The 21109-nt window shown below is 43.1% G+C and overlaps 1 protein-coding gene across 1 annotated transcript in view; it reads right to left on the bottom strand.

Moving 5' to 3' along the window:
- STK26 (serine/threonine kinase 26) overlaps positions 1 to 8462 on the bottom strand; it is a 35457-nt gene extending 26995 nt beyond the window's left edge. Inside the window, exons 1-2 of the mRNA XM_072981207.2 lie at positions 8324 to 8462; positions 7223 to 7374 (exon numbers count right to left, since the gene is read on the bottom strand). Coding sequence (XP_072837308.1) covers positions 7223 to 7264 — 42 coding nt within the window. The 5' untranslated portion in view covers positions 7265 to 7374; positions 8324 to 8462. The remainder of the gene's footprint in view (positions 1 to 7222; positions 7375 to 8323) is intronic.
- Between the last annotated feature and the right edge of the window lie 12647 nt (positions 8463 to 21109).

Consider the following 21109-nt stretch of genomic DNA (forward strand, 5'->3'; position numbering starts at 1 on the left):
ATACAGCATCAGCGCTGCCCAGACAAAGCAGTAGAGGGAACCAACCGCAGTAAAGCAACGTTTTCCTTCTGGGAATGCACTCTTACAGCTCTGGTTTAGCTGGATAGGTAGGTATTCATGTCTACCTCTCAGTACTTCAAAAACAGCATCACTGAGGTTGTTGTCTTTCATCCCCTCACTACTTTGTAAGATACCATCATCAGAATAATAATCCCAAAAGGAATATCTCTCAGACATTCCTTAGATGTTATTTGAACAATCACATCCAGACGAAAACAGAAATACAGCTATCCAAAGCAGTGCATGTTAAATACACTGTAGAAGTTTTATACTCACAGAATGGCAAATCTATTTGCTACAGTTGCACCTGTAAAGGGGATTGTTTTTCATTAATTTCACTGAAGAATACAATGTATAATTCCAAGAACATTGTTTATTATATCTTAACAAAGCTACTTTAATCAGGCCAAGCATTTTGTCGTACCTGACAAGAATACTGGATAACATTTACTCACTTCTTAGATCCAGTCTATGCCATTCTTTACCCTGAAAGACTGCCTGGGCCCATCTGTGACAGCATTTCAAATGTCAATTAGAAATATAACATTGACATGTGCTGTTCAAATATGTCTGTGGATAACAACCAAATTTGTGTTCTCCTTCTTTACTACTGGGTGATGCACTGCTTTATCTGCTGTCTTACATCTTTTGGGGGGTTTCTGACTGAATTTTACTTTTCTCATTTTTAATGATACTTGTTACCAATGTGAGAGTCTCTGTAATGAGACAATTTTCCAAATAAACTTTTGTAGACTGCAGCATATTCTTTAGATATAATAAAGGTGATTTTGCACTTTAAGGAGGTGACTATACTCCACAAACCATTATGTCAGATATTATTTAATAGACTTTAAGATGCCACGAGACTCTGTGGGGATATTCATATACATAATACAACTTTTGGGAAAGAACACACATTTTAATGTAATGAAGAAGTAACTTCTAAAGCCTCAGATGGGGAGCTATTTAACTGATTACAACTCAGAATTCCCCAGCCAGAATGAATCAGAATTCAATTAATGGAAACAGAGCGCTCAATCCAAGTTCCATGTTAAGGTAAATAAAACTTTGTAGCCAAAAATAACCCAATAGGCAGGTATGCTGCAGAAAGAAGATACCAAATTTATTACATGTCAGAAAGAAAAAATGGTACTCTCGAAGATGCAGAAATGTAAACAGAATACATTATTTTGCTCTCTTCCAAATTTATGGAAGGACTATGTTAACTACTGGAAAATGTCAGAGCAACCATCATCACAAAGACCAACTGGTTCAATTTACCAATTCTGCTTCAAACTCCTTCAAGTTAACCCACCATGATGTGGTATAAGCGGAAAGGATTAAAATGTCTGCACACACACCTTTCTTGCAGAGCTAATTTCAACCTAACTATTACAGCAGGTTCTGTCTCAGATCAGTTTACACTTCCTGAAATCAAGCCACATGCAAAACAAAGTACCACTCTTACAACTAAACTGGTTTAAATAATGGCGATTATTATAAATGGACAAATCCATTCCTATATTTAAATCTCACAAGGGTCAGTTTCTTGGGAGGGAGGGAATATATGTGGAATTATTTATATTTTGTGTTCAGTGCTTAAAAGCAATGTTTGCTCTTATATCATCGGGCTTCATTTTAAAAATACAGTATCCAACAGAAACTGTATTCTCTGCAGAGAGAATGAGAAAGTCTTCATGTATAAATAATGGAATCTAGGTTACAAAACAGTAAAGTGAAAGGAAGCGTGCTATTATGTAAAGTTTATTGTCTTAACAACAGAACAAAGCTTTTAAAGCTGTCCCACAAAGTTCTTCCTGAAGGAAAGTCAGAACTGTCAGGTCTTTCAACGTGGTTAGATACACTCATTTACTCACTTGTAGTGAGGATCCAATATGCCAATCAGGAGATAAGGAAGCTTCTTACCTATTCTGTTGCTAACTTGCCCCTTTCAAGCTACCACTATTGGGTCACAAATGACGCTGACTAGCCAAGCTTCTTATGAGCCATTAAATTTTGTTGGCATTAGAAATCCCAGAGAGAAACAAATGAGTGATATAAATGACAGCAAAAGTAGTTTCTAGAGTATATAATAAATATATTATAATACTTTTTTTACTAGGAACATAAAAGTTTAAGGAAAAAGGAAAGGTGTTTAAACACTCTACTTAAATAACATTCTCATTTCAAGATGACGAACTCAGTTACATATGTTAGTTAAGCTAGCTTCCAATATCTGCACAATTTAGAATAGAAAACTTGCCTTTTTTTCCCCACCAAAATACAGTGATAACAGAAGAAACATAAGACTGGGAGGAACTCGCAGTTTAAAATTTGATACAAGGAAAATATTTATGCTAGACTGCATCTTTGTTAGGAACATACTGTCTGCTATGTCTGAGAAATCACACTCACTCACAGTCTGTCTAAAAGTAGTAGTTTTTGAAGAGAGGGTGGAAGCAGTAAAGTATTGTGGCAGTGAGAAGAAGCATTACCTGACGTTTCAGAATTTGTTCCAAATGAGTTTAATCCTTTCTTGACATTCTGTGTTGTACTTTAATTGGAATTTTATAAGCTGCTTTGCTAGTTTTGGGTCCAGGGTTATTATTATTTTTTTAAAACACACAAAAAACCCTAGAGCTCATGAGTTTGGAAAACTAGTTGGCAAGAGCTAGCAGAAGTGAGAAGAATACACGTAAAAGGTAAATAGTCTGTGCCACACAAAAACAAATTCAATAAGCTGCCTCAAGTCCTTTTGGAGAGAAAGGCAGGGTAAAAATATTTTATATAAATAAACACTGCCATTTGTAAACTGCGAAAAAAAATGCAGGATAGCTTTTACTACAGTTTCACAAAGTCCAGATAATGTTTCTAGTCCCAACAATTCCTGTTTCTAAGAACCTGTCATCCTTGACTATGTGGCTGGTGCATTTCTGATCCCATACATTCCTCCCCTCCTTCTTTTGTACTCCTATATCCTAAGCAGCGGAGGAAAAAAGCCAAATGATGTGAAAACTCAAGGTCTGCAACCAGAATTGACCTTAACAGGTAGAAAAGCACCAGAGGCCAACTTGTTTCAACATGAGTGAATGAGCCTACAAGTGAAGAATAGAAATAAATATAAATATGACTAAAGGACCACTGAACCCCTTTTAGATAAAATGTTTAATGTTGAGGCAGAAGGCAGCAACAAAAAGAAAATGCCTTTGCTTCAACATGAACTAACATCCTCATGTTCCTTCCAGGAAAGTAGACTGGCATCACTAAGTTTCAGTGTCATTTAAAGCTTTTCACGCATAGCCACTATTCATGCTCCATAAGTCCAAGCATTCACAGCACTTGAGCATAATACTCCACCCAGAGAGAATGCAGATGACTTGCAAATCGCAGTATCTAAAACCCTCTTCTCAGTTCAGAAAAAAAAAATCCACACAGGCATTTTCTACAACTTGGCCTTTACTGCACTTGCTTGAGAAGGTGGGGCACAGCTATTCACTACCACTAACAGGAATGTTGCAATGTAGATATGTGCAAAGCAAGAGGTAGCAAGAAGTATGCATTAACTCATCAAGTCTGCATTCAGGATACAACACTGATGGTAATCATGAAAGTCAGGTTTGTTGTGGACAAGTGAATAGGTGCCCCAGCTCATTACTCTGCTCCTCCCAGGTGTGAGCCTCTACAACCTCTTATAAAGTTATACTATGTTGGCAGAGATGCTACATATTGCAGCAGCTTCAGGAAAGATGAGCTCTCAAAACCAGAATTTCCCCCCAATATGACTGCCATTAAGTTTTTGAAATGGTCCCCCTCCCACCCAAATTGTTAAAAAGGGAGCCACAAATGCCTTTTTTGTTGGAAATAAACTCATTCCAGAGACTACTAAGTCAGTAGCTCATACAAACCCAATGTGACTGCTGAAAGAACCAAATGTCATGTAGAAAAGAAAAAGGGATTACTGCATTCATATAGTGGTTAGGTATTCACTTGCCTGTCATGCAGGAGACTGATGTGCAATTGAGAAGATTCTAGGTTCATTTTTTGGGTTTTTTTTCCCCTCTCTATATTCCTTTTCAGGTTGGAGCATATGTACAATTTATATCTCAACACTCAGATGAACTTTGATGTGATTGTTGCTATATGTTTTTCGGGCTGTTTGGCCATGTTCCGGAGATTTTTCTTCTTAACATTTCACCAGTCTCTGTGGCCAGCATCTATGTCTGTGTTCTAACTCCTGTCCTCTGAAGACGCCGGCCACAGAGACTGGCCAAACAGAACATGGCCAAACAGCCCGAAAAACCTGTAAAAACCATCAGATCGTGGTCTTGAAAGCCTTCAAGAATACTTTGATGTGATTGTCATGATTATTTGGTTCACAATGGAATTAACCCTTTGAGGAATAAATGTTATGACAAATCCACACAGTTTTAAACTAGTATGGGTGTGTCATAAAATATTATTAGTACTCTGAGGTCCCATTTCAGTGTCATATTTATGACCTTGACATCTTAGGGCAAAGCAGGCTCTGCATTAGAAGTTCAGGTAATGTCAGGATGGGCAGTGCACAGATTCAGAGGCCACTTTTAAATTGAGAAGTACACAACCAAAGAAAGTGTGACCTATTTTGGGGGGGGGGAAGGGGTATCACAGAAGTGCAAGAGGCAGGGCTTAGTATAAGGAAGGGTTTTTATGCATAGAATTCCAAGCAAGTGTTTAATCTTCCAACAGAGTCTTAAATATTAATGGAAATTCATTAACAACCACAGTTGTGTCATCACCACCAGAAAACAATTTTATGGTTCTTGGAAGACTCTGTTCCCGAATGCAGAGTCCTAAAGGTCAGTGGCAAGACCGTCACAGAGGAAGTTCTTGCAGAAATTTTCTTGGGTCATGGAAGATAACTGATTGGTAAAAATGGATGGAGAGAGCTGAGATAAAAGATTTCCAAAGTCATAAACGCACAATAACAATTAAAAAACCCCTCTGTGGTGAATTAAAAAAGGAACGGATGATGCACTTTGGCCACTTTCACCTTATTCATACCCTCTCACTTATTTGCTGGTTCACATTAAAATACAGCCTGTCACTGTGCAAACTAACAAAGTGATGTTTGCATTTTCCCTTCTCACTATTGCTTTCAAAGCCCCATGCAGCTCTGCTATAACATCCTTCTTTCAAACATTGCTTACATATCTGAATCACTCACCGCCCAGCTTTCTAAAATAAAATGTAGACCACAATACAGTATATGTGCCTACACTAAAATCACCCTCAGTGAATTTAACTGGGTATGGGAATGCAGCCTCAAAGCCCCAATCAAAAGTGAGATGGTATCTACATTTGCAAACCCCCCCCCCCAGTGTCACGGAATTGTGACTCCCATCAGTCTTTGACAGCATAGAAAGGTGATAGCAAGTGCACTGGAAAGCAGAACTTCCACCATTCAGAGGTTAAAATAATACAGGCAAAGCAAGTTGGATTCAATGGACCCTGACAAAACTAACAGGATGTTAAACAGGTGATACCATCATCAGTACAGAAGCGTTGAATTCATGTTGTTGTGTCTGAAAAGCAACAAGTTACTGAAGAGATGAAGAATCATCTGCATTGTAAAAATGCTGAATTTATGAGCACGAGATGCGTCCCAAGTTTTCCACAACCCCTAAAGATATTGTTAAAATTAACTTTTGATGACTAGTTCCCTGATGGATCTGAAAGAATTAGAGAAAAATGGAAGGAATGGGGAATCTTTGGTTGACCATTGGTGTCATGTTAGGTTTGGAAGATAAACAACCCCAAAGAATCAAAATAAAAATGATTACTGAAACAAATGTTAACTACTACCCATAGTAGTAAAAAGTATTTAGCAAGTTGTAAGACCATTGCTATCTCACTCACTCTCTCTCTTTTTTTTTACACAAGGCCTTTTGATGGGCTTAATGCTATTACACACTTCTCAAACAGATTAGATAATCACTAGAGGGGAAAATATCAAGCCACCACTCTGCATACTAATTAGTTCCAGGACACAAGTTTGTGTCAGTCTGTGACAGCAAAACGACCAAAAAAAAAAAAAAAAAAAAAAAAAGAGTGCATTTTTCTATTTAATTCTCTACAAGGACCAAGAACTACAGGTTGGTTGAAATATGAGGTTCCTTTTAGGATGATCCTACGTCTAGAACTTCATGCCTGGCCTTGCTCCCCAGATTCCAAACCCTTCAGCTGGGACTTGGTCTAGAGATGAGACCGAAGTTTAATGTTAGGGTAGAACCGGTCATCATTTTAATAACAGGAACGTTTCCATGCTCAGAAGCTGTACAAAGTGAATCAATCTAATAAATCCTACTTTATTTTCTGGAAAACTGTCAGCACCTTGCAAACTATGCCAGTGTTCCCAACCAATCGTGGCACCTCCTTTAAATAGCAAAACAAAACAAAAACTAGCTTTCATTGCTGCAGTGTGGGAAAATTTGAGTCAAAGGACAAGAAGCGGTCAGTCACTGCAGGATAAGCAACTACTAACTGTATTAACACATTCTAGGGTTGACCAGTGCTTGGTGCAAATGCGCTTAAGTGTTAAATTTGACAGCAGAGACTGTTGCCTGCATGTCAACACAGTCTCTGCTGCCAGATTTGCACTTAAGCCCACTTCTCAGCTATTCTGCATCCCAGGGTAGCTGATTAAGTCTGCCCTGGCATTTTACGTAAATTGTGTACTACAAAGCGTGAGAGGAAAAAAAAAAACACCACAAGAAAGTAACAGGTCTCTGTTCACACCCACAGTCTTCTCAACAATGAAAGGTGCTCTTCAGCCATTCTGCTATGTATGTACACTTTTGCAGTATACAATATGGATTGAATAAAACACAGTTATCTCTCTCTCAAACATCGGTATATCCTCATCTGTAAAGCTCCAGACTGGTCTCAATAACATCCTTGCCAAAAACTCAGTTTTTGCCATATCACTTCTGCCTTTGTGAATGCCACTACATGGACACCTTAGGATGAAAATACACAACTTCACTACTATTTCATGGATGCCAATTAATAAAAATTGTTAACTCCAGTCCACACCAAGCAAAGGAGATGCAAAAGCCACTCCAATTGGACCCAGAGCCCCACAGAGCAGTTTCCCTCCTCAAGGTGTGCAATCCTTTCATACCTGCATGCCAGGCACCTGCACTGCAACTGGAGAATGGGCCATGGCGGCCTCAATCCTTCCTTCGCGCTCCCTTGCTCTTTCTTTCTCTCCTCCCTGTGGCCTCCTGCTGCAAGGAAGCAGGCTCTGCTATCCGGCTTCAGCTGCAATGGGGCCTACATGGGGGTGGGGTGGGGGAAGAGAAAAGGAGAGACAGGGAAGATTGGGTTAAACACTTCAACTTCAGCAGGGCTTTTTTGGGGGCAGAGACAAAAAAATAAAGCACTCAGAGAAATAAGCAAGTAAGTCAGAAGCTCAAAACCCCTCCCACCTTTCTTTACAGCCCTAGTCTTCTCACCACTGATCCCAATCTTCCTCTTCCCATTTCGCCTTGCTAACCCCAAATTACTGAAAAGAAATGCACTTCGCCACAAATGCACCCCCAGTGTAAATTCTGACATCCCCCCAACGTCTCAGCTCGCCTCCCCCACCCCAGATTCTGTCTACTTCCCACAGACCCCAACCCTGCCCTTTCCCTTAATCCCCCCTTCTCTACAAAAGCCACCATGGTGACTTGTGGGGTGGGCAGCACCCCCCCCCCAACTAGCAACCCCCTTTTAAACCCTGGCTTCCCCAAGAAGCCCCATTTCCTCCACGCAGCCCCCCTAAAACCCTAATCTACGGGATGAGGAAGCAACACCCTTCCAACCAACCAACCCCCCCTACAAAGGGGGCCCAACCAGCCTCCTTTACCACCGCCCTTCGGCTCTTCTTTACTCTCTCCCCCCACCCTGGGGCCCACCCTATGGGGCTGGGAAGAAAGAAAGCCCCTTCCTCCCCCCCCTCCCAAAACCTAGCCCCCTCCCTGCCTCTCCTCCAGGCCTACCCCAGCGGTCCATGAAACTGAACCCCCCCCCCCGAAAAAGAAACCCCACAACCCGCTTTCCTCCCAAGCCCACTTCTCGACCCCCCCCAAAAAAAAACCCCACCGAGAAGCCTCCTCCTCTCTATCTTTCCAAGCAGGCCTCCCTCAACGGCTGGCTTTTTTTTGGGGGGGGGAGGGAAGATGTGGAAGAAGGAGGGAAGCCGAGGCGCCCCCCCCCAATGCACTCCCGGGCAGCCCACCTCCTCGGGACCCCCTTCTCAGTCCCGGGGGGGGGCTCTTCTCCTTCCTCGGTGGGGGGGGCTCAGCGGCGGCGGGCAGGCCTGGGCCGGGCGGCGGCGGTGGCAACGGCGGTTCTCCTCCTCCTCGTCGTCCTGGTGGTGGTGGCGGCGGCGGCGGTCCTTCTCCGGTGGGCCGTCTCCGGGAGGGCGGGCTGGGCGCTCTTGCCCGCGGCTGCTCCACGGCGGCCGGCGGCGCAGCAGCCCATGACCCGCTCCCTCCGCGGGGGAGGCCGGGCGAGCGAGCGAGGCGGAGGCGGCGAAGGCGGCCCCCCACCGACCCACCAGCCGGCCGAAGAAGAAGAAAGGGAAGGCGGCGGCGAAGGAGGAGGAGGAGGAGGGCCCGGGAAGGGAGCGAGGCGGCCTTCGAAGGAGGGCCCGAGGCCGGCCGACACCACCTTCGCCTCAGGAGGAAGAGGAGGACGACGACGACTCCGCGGCCATGTTGGCGGCGGCCAAGCCGAGGCCCAAGGAGGCGCCTTCCCCGGAGGCTCTGGCTCCCTGGCGGCCGGGCGGGTGGCGGCTCGGGCTGGCCTTCCCTCCGGGGCTGCCTTGGTCCTGGTCCGACGCGCCCTCGGCCTTCCCCTGGCTTCTCCGCGGGCTCCCCGGCTGGCTGGCTGGCTGGCTGGCCGGCCCCTTCCTTCTTTCCTCCCTTCCTTCTTTCCTCCCCTTCTCCTCCTCCTCCTTCTTCTTCTTCTTCCTCCGGCCCCCACGGGGTGGAGAGAGAGGCAGGCGGTGGGAGTAGCCGTGGCGGCGGCGGCGGCGGCGGCAGCCTCCGCCCGCCCCGAGAGGAGGGAAAATGGCGGGAGGGAAGGAGAGAGGGAGGGAAGAGGAGGAGGAAGGCTGAGGGGGAAAAAAAGAAGGGGAGCCCCCTCCGCCCTCCTCTGGGGAGACGGTGGGGGGGGGAACTCTGGAGAAATGGAGGTGGGGGGAGTAGCAGCCTGAAGGGAATGCCTGGGGGGGCGTCGAGGAGGGGTTTGTGTGTGTGTGTGGAAACTGAAAAGGGGAAAGGAAAGACCCCCCCAAGGGGGTAGCTGAGGGGGGGATACACACACACACACACACACAAACCCTCCTCGACGCCCCCCATATGGAATTCGTGAGAGGAAAGGGGGGGTAGAAATGAAGGGGAGGACCCCCCCCCCCACCGGGATGTGAATTTAGGGAATACAGGGACTGAGGGGAAATTGTGAGGAGAAAAGGGGGTCGACGAGGACCCCGGGTGGGATTCGTAGGGGGGCTCGAGGGTTTCTTCTTTTTTGTGGGAGGTGGGGTGAAAATTTGAGAGAGAGGGGTGAATGGGGTATATGGGGGGTGTCTAGCGAAATGGTGGGGGTGGCAGGTTGAGAGGGATGGTGATGGAAATGGGGTGGGGGGGTCAATGATGGGGAAGGGGCTGGGGGGGGAGAGAGGAAGAGTTGTGGTTGGGGGAGAGGAGAAATATGGAGTCCCCCCCAGTAGGAGGAGAAATGAGGGGTCAAGGAGGGATTTGTGTGAGGTTTTGGCAGAAATAATGGGGAAAGGGGGCACAAAAGCAACATATTTGGGGCATCATAAAGATTTATCTTAGGGTGAGCTTTTGGGGACCCAAATCCCCTTCTTTTAGACCCCAGGTGTGGAAATACCAGGTGTGGCGGCATTGTGCTCCCACTGTGGTGAGCATCCCACGGCCAGGTGAGGAGACAGGTAACGGAGAAAGGGAGGAGGTCGCCTTATCCTGGGGAATGGGACTTTCCTGCTCTTAATTAGCAAACCCTCCCCACCAGGCTCAAGTGTATGCCCAGCAGACTTTGTTGTTGCAGGGGTGCTGAGATAACCCACACTTTTGTGCTATCTTATGAGTCTAAAATAGTGGGTTCCATGGATAGACCCTGATCTCTGTCCCATAAACAATTCTTCACATTGCATATAGAGGGAATGGGCTTTCAGGGGTATTTGTAATCTAAATTCAAGCCATGCTTGCATGTTTACTTGTGATGGAAGTTAAGGGACAAGAAGAGTACTGTATATCAATGCAACCATGTTTTCAGTGAGGATGGGGGAATGTTGTTCTGTGTTTTAAATTTCCTTGCTTTTCAGAGTGGGCCTTCAACTATCCTTTTTTTTTTCTTTCCGCAAAATATTTTGCTTTAAAATACTGGCTGAAATCCAATAGCGAGTTGCTACTAGAGTTAGTGGAACCTGCCACTGATTCATAACATTTGCATTCAACAGGCCTCCTTTAGTTGTAACTTACTGCAGGAATGCATATGAGGAAAATAAAAGATAAAGAAGACCAAAATGTAGTAGCAATGTGAGCTTTTGGGGACAAGTCCACCTCCTCAGATTTCAGCTATTGTTTTGAGATTATAAGAGCACTGCAGGATCTGACAAGGTAGATCTAGTGTCTTACTACAGAGGTCAACCAGATCCCTCATGGAAAACTACAAGCAAAGCATGAAGAGATGGCCATTTGTTCCCATATAGCTGCCATTCAGCGGGTTATGGCCCATGAACCTGGAGAATGGATTGTTATAATACTGCACTAGTTTGTGCATCTGTTAAGAAAAGGATGAACAACAACAACAACAACAACAAAAGAATTACAGAATTATATCTGGAGCATCTTAAGACTTTAAACAAAACCAACTTTTAGATACTGCACAATTATATCACAGTTCCATGCTACTACCATCTGGATTTTTAAAACTTCTCAGTAGTGTTTATTTTTATCTCACTTGCTTATCCTTCAGAAACATTTCTTTTTGAACCTGAAACATTATAATGTTCTCTAGATGTCTGGTAACTTCCACTCTCTCGGGTGGAACATTTTGTAATAAATACTTCTGAAAATTCATATACTGTTTGTTCAGTATTTACACATTTTAAGTAAAATAAGTAACTGAAAGGTGTTTTTTTAAAAAAAGAAACAACCTTTATTGCTGTCTGCAACATTTCAGAGGATTCAAAGGTGCCTATTCATTGGATTTCTGAATCTCCATTGAGCTCTGTTCCCATGTTTTGATAGACTGAATTTTTCCAGTATTTAGAACAGTGGCAGTGAATTTTTTTTCTGCTGTTTGCTTATTCTCATGTGGTTCAGTACCCACGAGCAACGGCTTCTTTCTATCCATAGGCTAAAAATAATCTAAATGCCATCCATTTTGGTTTAGCGGGATAGCCAAATATGACTAAAAATTCCAGTACGTTCTCACTTAAAAGTATTGGTTCTACAGACCTGGATGAAGTAGCAAGCTGAGTTACATCCTAAACTGAGAAGCCAAAGATAGCAGGAGACAATTTAACTGAAAATGAGTCTATCCACATCTTTAAAAAGAACTTCCAAATATCCCAAATATCGTTTGGTGGTATGGAAGAACAACACGTGGCCTCCATGTAGGCTTCCTTGAAGCATCAGGCTTGTCATGGTGGAACAAGATGGAACTTCTGCTCTCAGGCAGCGTGGGTTCTTACGTTCTTTGGCAGGATGCCCTTTGCAAACAGTAATGAACTTTGATACCTTAGATGGCTTAATGAAGAAAGAAGCGACTCATAACCTATGGTTATGTTAGTGGGGCTGTAAGCTAGGCTGTCTTCATTGCAACTTGAAATACAGACCTGGGGAATTGAGGATAACTGGGTCTTAAAAGCACTGTGGAGAAGGACCAGGGTAGGAATTGGCACAAGATGGCATCCAGAACTTCAGTCGGTGCTTTCAAAGCACAGTCACAGACAGTCGGTGGTCACAGTGCAATGAACTTTGCATTTTTCTTTTTCCAAGCTGACTTTAAATGAGTATAGAGAGATTAAGCTGTTTTTCAGATTGAGCACAACTGTGCTGTACACATTACATACACCAGGTTTCATGGTGTTGGCTCAGTCTTTAAATTGGAGCCTGACTTAAACTTACATTATAAATGCAGTGAAAGGATGGTATATAAATATTTCTGAAACACCAATAAAATATGTGCACATAAGTTGTTATTCCAGGGTATCTGCCCTTCTGACATACAGGATACAAGATAACGCTTACATGGGGCAGTTGTGCCTAGTCTAGTTTGTTATGGCAAAAACAATGGAAATTCTTGTGGCACCTTATTTGGCCTAAAATTTTGTGTACTACAAACCATCTCTTCAGGTGGTACAGCTACACAAAAGCACAAGCCAAATAAAACCCACCCATCTTTAAGGTGCTACAAGACTTGGCTTGGTTTCACTATAAAGCTTGTATTCACACACCCTGCCTCACTCTGGAAACAAGTTGAAGTTCTGACCGCTATTTATGCTTAAATCATAGAATTGTGTCTTGGATGTTCCTACAAACTTTCCTTCTGATGTTTCAGTGCTGGCTATTGTTGCTGCAGTAAGAGGACAATCAGAATGCCTAATGAGCAAATCAAAGGCTTCATTGTAGTTGTTCAATGATAAATTGCTAGGGGATGAAATGATACCCAGTGTGATGAAGTGGACAGAACGATGGACTAGAACTCAAGAGATCTGGGTTTGAATCTCTGCTTCGGTGTGGAAACTTACTAGGGGTGGGGTAGCAATGGTAAACCATTTGGAAACCCTGTTAAGGTCACTGAAAGTTGGATCCAACGTGATGGCACATAACAAGATGGTAGTATTTGCTGGAAGAGTTACTTTGTGGGAGGAGAAGGACTATACCCTACAGACATTCTGGCCAGCATTCCCAGCAGTAGTACTGGCTGGGAGATTCTGGGATTTGTAGTCCAGAATAACATTTCTAAGCTGTGGTTTCAACCCACCCAACTCTGACTCCAGTGTAAAGTTCAGAGTTTGTTTTATATTTGAGTTGATAACAGACTTCTGTTAAGGATTACCCAAACCCAGTAACATTATGGAAATATTATATTGCCCTTTAAACTTTCTGTTCAGCTACTTCAGACGTAATACTAATTGTGTCTGAGTATCAGTGATAAAGAGGGTGGATTTAACTACATCTTGATGATTCACCACAGTGACCAAGATGCTAGACTACCAACCAGGAAGTCAAAACTTAAATTTTAAACTTCCTTTTAGAAGTATCTTTACTTATATATTTTTGCTCCAGAACATTCCTTAAATAAGCCAGCCTTCTGCACATGGAATTTATTACAAAAGATCTAAAATGCAGAAGCTTGTGGCAGGAAGATATTAAAACCTGATTAACCTCTGTTTAAAGCCTCAGGAGACTGGGCTCGGTAAATATGCTTTACACTACAGTACATTCCTATGTAAGTTTACTCAGAAATAAATATCACATTTTTTCAATAAGAAGTACTTGTAAGTTCATTTATAGAGGACTGAAGCTTTAGGCAACAAAATATAGATATACCCACTTCTGTTGGACCATGAGTTACTTTAATTGGCTTTTAAATACCTCTTCGTGAATACGGAACTTCAGTGTACTTCTTCTTGATGCTGACCACTAGAAGTTGCTTGTTTCATTGTTGCTATGTGCTGTCAAGTGACCTTTAACTTAGGGTGACCTTACAAACGAGTGGCCTCTATAATATCCTGTCTTCAACTGCCCTGCTCAAGCTCTTGTAAACTCAAGCCTGTGGTTCTTTGAATGAGTCCATCCATCTTGTATTTGGTCTTTCTCTTTTCCTGTTGTCTTCCACCTTTCCCAGCATTATTGTCTTTTCCAGACAATCCTGCCTTCTAATGATGTGCCCAAAGTAGGACAGCCTCTGTTTAATCATTTCTGCCTCCAGAGAGAGTTCAGGCTTGATGTGATCTGGGATACACTTGCTTGTCTTTCTGGTGATTCAGGGAATCCACAAATCTCTTCTCCAGCCCCATCTTTCAGACAAATCATTTTCCCCCCTTGTCAGCGTTCACACCCATACATAGTAATCAGAAATACAGCAGTGTGGCTGATCTTGATCTTGGTGTACAGTTACACTTAATTTTGGACTTCCTTCATTGCTGCCCTTTCAAGACTCGGCTTTTTAATTATTTCTTTGTTACCGTCACCATTTTGATTTAATGACTGAACCAAGATGTACAGAATCTTTGACAATTTCAATTTCTTCATTGTCAGCATTAAAGCTGTGTAGTTCTTCTGTAGTCATGACTTTTAACGTTCAACCGGAGTCCTGCTTTGACACTTTCTTCTTTCATTTTCACCAGAGGTTGTTTCAATGCATTGCTGCTTTATCCCAGAATCCTCCTTTTAAACAGCTGGGGAAGTCCCTGATAGGTTACCCAGCATGTTGTAGTGGATGGCGTGATGGACTAGAACTAAAGAGACTTTGTTTCAAATCCCTGCTTGACCATGGAAACTCATAGGCAAAAATGGTTGGAACTGATAAAACCACTCCCTAAATGTCTCACTTACCTTGAAAGCCCTATCAGGCCCACTATAGCTCAATTCCAACTTAATGGCCCATGACAGAAAGGTCCAGAAGCCAACGCCTTTTCTGTGTCTGTCCATTCTAACTCTGATTCTGAGCTGTTTAAGATGCTTAAAATAAAATAAAAACCGAAAGCTTGCTGCTTTTCCTACCCGCTCTTGCCTAATCTTTGCTTGGCTGCAATGGTAATTCCTACCACTTTAGACCTTAGCCATGAGCTGCATTCAAACATAATTGCTGCCTGAGAAAAATGCTAAGGAGGAATAAAAGTTGTTGCCACTGAAATAAACATTTGCCGAATACATTTGTATCTCAGCAACAGTGCTTGCCAGAAAAAAAAAAAAAACTAGGGAGGGAAAGTGTGTGTGAGAGAAAGAAAATCAAAGGCAAAACTCCAAAAGGCTGCTTAGCAAACACCGGGCGTTGGTACCTGGTGCTAACAGAGAGACAAAGCAGCCATTCTGCACTGGGTGCATTTGGAACAGGACAGCCAAGAAAGACACACTGGACAAGGATAGAAATGAAGGCCCTAAACATTTGAAAGGCTATTAAGGAATCCGTATTTTAACATTATGGCGGCAGAGAAGAAACGCTCTTACATGATCAAGAGGCAAAAGAATGCTGACGGCAAATATACCCCAACAGGAGAATGGCAAAAATGGGACCCCCAAACAAAAATGATAGGCTCCAGAAGATATTGGAAAATGTGCAAGTTGGCTAAACTAGAAGATTTTGAAGACTGCTTGCCTCAAGGTTGAAGAGAGGGTTCAGACCTCTATTACAGTTACATGTAACATTTCTCCATATCTACCTGCCTAGTTTCACACCTAGGGATCATTCTACATAACTAAAACTATATATATATATTGTATTTGATATGGTCTCCAATCCTAGATGCTTGTACTGTACCAGAAGACTTCTCTTCAACTCTGTGGAATACATTATTCTATTTATTCGTTATGTCTACATCCCAGCTTTCTGCCAGTGAACTACAGCTAGTATACCTGACTCATTTTTTTCTCCTCCGCGCTGCTGCCACCAAGCTTGTGAAGGCTCAGTGAGAATGAGTGCTCGAGAGTCACATAGTTTCATGGCTCCATGAGTACTAGAGTTTTGATCTTCCAAATCCCAGCCCTCTTAACTGCAAAACCACACCAACTGGGTTGAGTGAAGGGTTGAGGAAAGGGCAGTGCATTGGTGGAAGCATGCATCTTCCCACCCAGAGCAGGTTTGCACTGCACAAGAGGCAGAAACTCCATAATTGATGTTATCCTCGTCAAGGCATCCCTATGGTGGAGAAGTTTTAGCTGTTGAAAGATGGCATGGCTATTCTGAAGCTGAAGACAAAATTCACTTGCTAAATGGTTGTCTAATAATTTGGGTTTTTTTTCCTCTCCTGAGTGAAGTCGAAGAAATTCCAGCGTGTAACTTCATAAATGCAAGACACAGGTTCAGTCACACAGGATTTCCTGCTTCAGAAATGAGCTTTCCCCACTTCCCTTTAACAGAAATTTAACCCTCTTTATACCGGTCTCCTTAAGTGGTATAACAGGAAGTACAATCTTGATCTATGGCCTAGGTGCCACATGAAGCAACATGTGTTGCTTCACACGCTTCACTCCATATTTACAGCTTGTCTGTTGCAAAGACAGGCTTCATTTTTTGCGTTCGCCCATCTGTACATATTTCTGTCCTGGAATGTGCCTGGATTCTATCCTTTTTTTCTATTACATTTGCAGATTTTACTGGTTTGCCAGTGGGCTTCAGAGCTAAGTAGGTGATAAGGAAAAAATGACATGTAAATGTAGGCTGGTCTCTTGTTAATACCAGAAGCAACATTGGGTTGATAAATCAGATCAACTAACTGCATTTCCAACTTTGTGTAGTTCATGCAACACTTTTTAACCTGCCATCTTGGCAATATATCCTCCTCAAAACAGCTTGACTGTTGGAGCCCCATAGTTTCCTGAGGATCTGCTTCATCAGACAGGGCATTTATATGCATCTGGCATGAAATACTGCCCTGATCCATATTGTAGATGGCCACGGCTGATTTTCACAAAGGATTGGCAGAAGGCTGAAGCAATTGCTCTTGAATGTATGCAGCAGAAGCAAACAGCTTTCACCCTTTGCCACATGGAAGTCAGAAGATAAGAATTACTTATGGAGTCGTGTTGTCTGTTTTTCTGTGCAGATGGAGTGGATCAGAAGTTTATGCATCTGCTGCAGGGTCAGAAGACCAGCAGTCGTACGATCGAATCCACACGATGGAGGGAGCTCCAGTCGCTTTGTCCCAGCTCCTCACCAACCTAGCAGTTCGAAAGCATGTAAATGCAAGTAGATAAATAGGTACCACCTCAGTGGGAAAGTAAAACGGCGCTCCCTAGTCACGCTGGCCACATGGCAACGGAAACTGTCTTCGGACAAGCGCTGGCTCTACGGCTTGAAAAACAGGATGAGCTCTGCCCCCTAGAGTCGGACACGACTGGACTAAAGATGTCAAGGGGAACCTTTACCTTTACTGCTAATTCACATTGCTGGGTGTTAAACCTCTGTACATACCAGCTGTACTTCATGGGCAGATTCTATGAGTTAACGGATCGTGTACATGATAAAATCACAACCCCGAGAGAGAAGCCAGCTGCTTGCAAAGACCTGTTTTCCTGATTTTGTCTCTCTCTGTGTGTTTTAGGTCTGGAGGCCAAAAGTAGGCAGTGCCCTTTTGTTTGGAGAGTGGCATATCTATCTCTTAACAAAAAGCAAAATCTTTTTGTGCATTCAGGAATATCTGGAGCAGTCTGCAGAGGGGTTTGCTCTTGTCCTTCCAAAACAGCAGCTACAAGAGATTTATGATGTGGAGAGAATGCTGAGCTGGCTACAGCAGAATTCTGAGTCTCCCGCTGCGTCCCTTGCAGCTCACCATCTGGTCGGTGCTGCTGCTGGTGCCTTCAGACACGGATGAAGCTGCAACCGTTTGCACTTGCCGCACTGTAAGCAAGGGGAAACTATGCCTGGCCAGGAATGTTTGAGGCTGATCTCTCATGCTTGCTGGGCTTCCTGAACGCGAAGGCTGCACATATGCAAGGCGTGGTCTAAAACTCCCATAAAATATTTATCTTTAACTTGGCTTGCTAAGTTAGGCTCCAAATCCCACATCAACTGACATAGGATCAATCTCCACCAGATTCAATGAGAACTTTTTCTAAAGAGGTGTTTCTAGGACGGTAGTTACAAGCTTCAGCCAGCCAGCTAGGTTTGGTAAAAGGTCTCTCGGTTCTGATGCCTCCTCTGAAAAAAACCACCACACACCACACAACATAATCTAATCATCCAGAAGGGCAGTTTACATTCCAAAGCCAAGAAGATAAAGAGTGCCTGTAGGGACAGGAGTTGTCTGCCTTAAAGGAGGTCGGTATGCTGCAATAGACCTTATACACCCTCCTTCAAAATTTTAACAGCTTCACTTAGTCTGATTTCACTTCCTTTTACTTTTTACTGCCGTCTGCTGGTTAAGTTGTTGGTTATTTTTTTCTCACTTGTTCCTCCCCCCCCCCAACATGAAAGCTTTTCTAGACCATGGGAAAACACACGTTGTGTCATAATGCTGTTAAGTCATTTCTGACTTAATGACCTTGAAAGTGTTTGGTCACCAACGGCCCTTACTCAAGTCTTGCAAGCGAAGGGCCATGGCTTCCTTTATGGAGTGTATTTCACGTTAGGTCTTATTCTTTTCCTGCTATCACCTTTGACACCACCGCGATGCAAAAGGAAAAGAAGACAAAAAAACCAAACTAATCCAAGTATTTCAAGATTCCTTGTGTGTGTGCCCGTTGGGGGCCTGCAGATGTGATAGTTCTTGCCAAGCCTCTGCTGCCACCTGGCTTCTAACTTCTATAATGTTGTAAATTGTTCACTTCCTGCTCAATGTTTACTTGCATGATAATTATCAAAGAAAGGGAAAGTGACACCTCCAGTGTAATTAGTCAATGTCTCTGAGTTTACATTGATTACTTTTCTGCACAATATTATGTTAGCATAATCTGTAGACCCAGTGTGTATCACTGCAACAATATAGTACCTATCTATGTGCTGTCAAATGAGAACCAATTTACAGTAATCCCAATAGAGCTTTCAAGGTAAGTGGGATATTTAAAAATTAGTTTTGCCAGTTCCAGCCCTCAGTCAGTTTTCACGGTCCAGCAGAGATTTAAACCCAAATCTCCTGAGTCCTAGCCTTTCACTCTGTCCATTACACTACACTGGACAGGTCTATTTTTATACATTGCCATTATGTGAATAGTGGGAATAGTAGATCCCATGGGAATTTGTAGGGGATGGGAGACAAATAGGGGGCATTTCCCCCCCCCATTCTGAATTTATTTATTAGTGTCATTTATTGTAAATAAATTTGGAACTAATGGGACAAATTCAATCTTCTTTTCTCAAACCTACACACACCCACACCTGACTCGTACAGGGCCTACAATTATTCACAAAGCAATATACATGTGTTGAATTACAAACTGGATATTTTAAAACAGTGACCTTTTCGTTATCTGCCTACATAATTTACTTACTAGAGGCATTCAAATCTCCCCCCCCACCTAAAATGGAGAGTAGCATATTGAAAAATATGTGCCAAATTGTAACACGCTCCCGCTCTCACAAAATATCCTTTGAGGAAACATAGAATAGAGGCAAACATTTCGAATGTATTTATCGACTGGGGACCTAGAGCAACTACAGTAGTTTCTCTTGTTGCTCAAAATGGCCAACACATCACTATGCAGCCAGCTGCTTTGCTACCATATTTGGTATACAGAAATGGAATGAAAGAACAGGGAGATGGGGCAGTAGAGCAGAGAAATAAAATTAAGCCTGATTTTTCTGTGGCCATGGTGGTGCTTGAACATCTATGCGTCCAAGAACACAAGACTGGGCCCAACTGAGGTGGAGCTATTTAAAGTCAACTGTTGTGAGGTATAGCTGAGCTTTGTGTAATTTGGTGTACATTACCACTTTCTGGCATGTGTGATTCTCTGTATCTTGTCCCCATCCCCCTGTATCTTCAGCAGTCTTTCTGAAGACTCCGAGGATGAACCCCTTATATTTCCGCGACCCACAACTAACGGTAAGTGGGGTAGCTGGCATGACACTCCACCTCAGGTATAAGCTACTGTACAGCAATTACAATAATAAAAAAAGAATAAATCCTGCCTATAGTCTTATTATCTGAAGACAACCATGATGATAGGAGACAGGGAATAGGAAGAAAGGAGAAGGAGAGGCAAGTGAATTGGAGGGCCTGAGGCTCAAAAGAACGGCTAAATGCTGTTTGCAACAAGTGAGCTGTTCTGATCACCTCTTTGAGATGGAAAATTTCAGTATAAACCTGAGCCAGTCAACCTTAACCACAAAACTGAGAGTGTGGGCAGAGGCAGGTGATGCAATTGTGCTGCAGGAACCAACCCAGAGTACTGGGTTTGAAGTTTAATGTTGGGTTGGGAAAACATGTGGTCTTCCAAATGTTTTTGAATTGTGCAATTCCCATCACCCTAGACTGGTGGTCCCCAACCTTGGGCCTCCAGACGTTCTTGGGCTACAATTCCCAGAAGCCTTCACCACCATCTCTGCTGGCCAGGAATTATGGGAGTTGGAAGTCCAAGAACATCTGGAGGCCCAAGGTTGGGGACCACTGCCCCAGACAACGCAGATAATGGAGAAGAATGAAGGGAGCTGCGACCCAGCTAAATCTGGAAAGCCATACATACACTTTCCACGTCTGTTTTAAGGGCTTGAGTCTAGCACACAAGAAACTACTTATTTCTATATAAAGTTCCCTAAAACCATTTTGAGAAGCTCTTCTCCAGCTGGTTCCACTTTCAGAAATTAGGTGATGACAAGTGACATGACCTTTCCTATAGTCTATAGAGCACATACCCCAGATGTTCAGTAGCTACAGTGTAAGTTCTTCTATCTGCTCAAGGTTTGGATGATCAAGCAACAGCATTTTACTGCTTGTTGCATTTGGTTTGTACATTTTGTTAGCTATATTATACTGAATTATTATTAGTTTATTATCATTTTAAACACCGCCCTGTGAATTACTGCCAACAACACAGTGATGCAGGGAAGAACAGAGAAAGCATCGAATGGTTAGTTGCCCATTGCATCATCAGAGCAATTACTGCCCATTGCATTCTCAAGGGTTTTGAGCACCTGCAATGTCAAAATTGTCTGGAAATGGCTCATTCGCCTGTAAGACAGAGTTTCTAATCACATCTGACAACAAAGAAAGAACCGATACACATAACACCCAACTAAACTAGCAAGAACACAGGAACCTTGGCCCTTTAGAAATCCTTTGGAAAGGACATTAAGGAAAAATAAAAAAAACAAACAAACATAA

Source organism: Pogona vitticeps, chromosome 11, assembly GCF_051106095.1.
Source record: "Pogona vitticeps strain Pit_001003342236 chromosome 11, PviZW2.1, whole genome shotgun sequence".
Classification (NCBI taxonomy): Eukaryota; Metazoa; Chordata; class Lepidosauria; order Squamata; family Agamidae; genus Pogona; species Pogona vitticeps.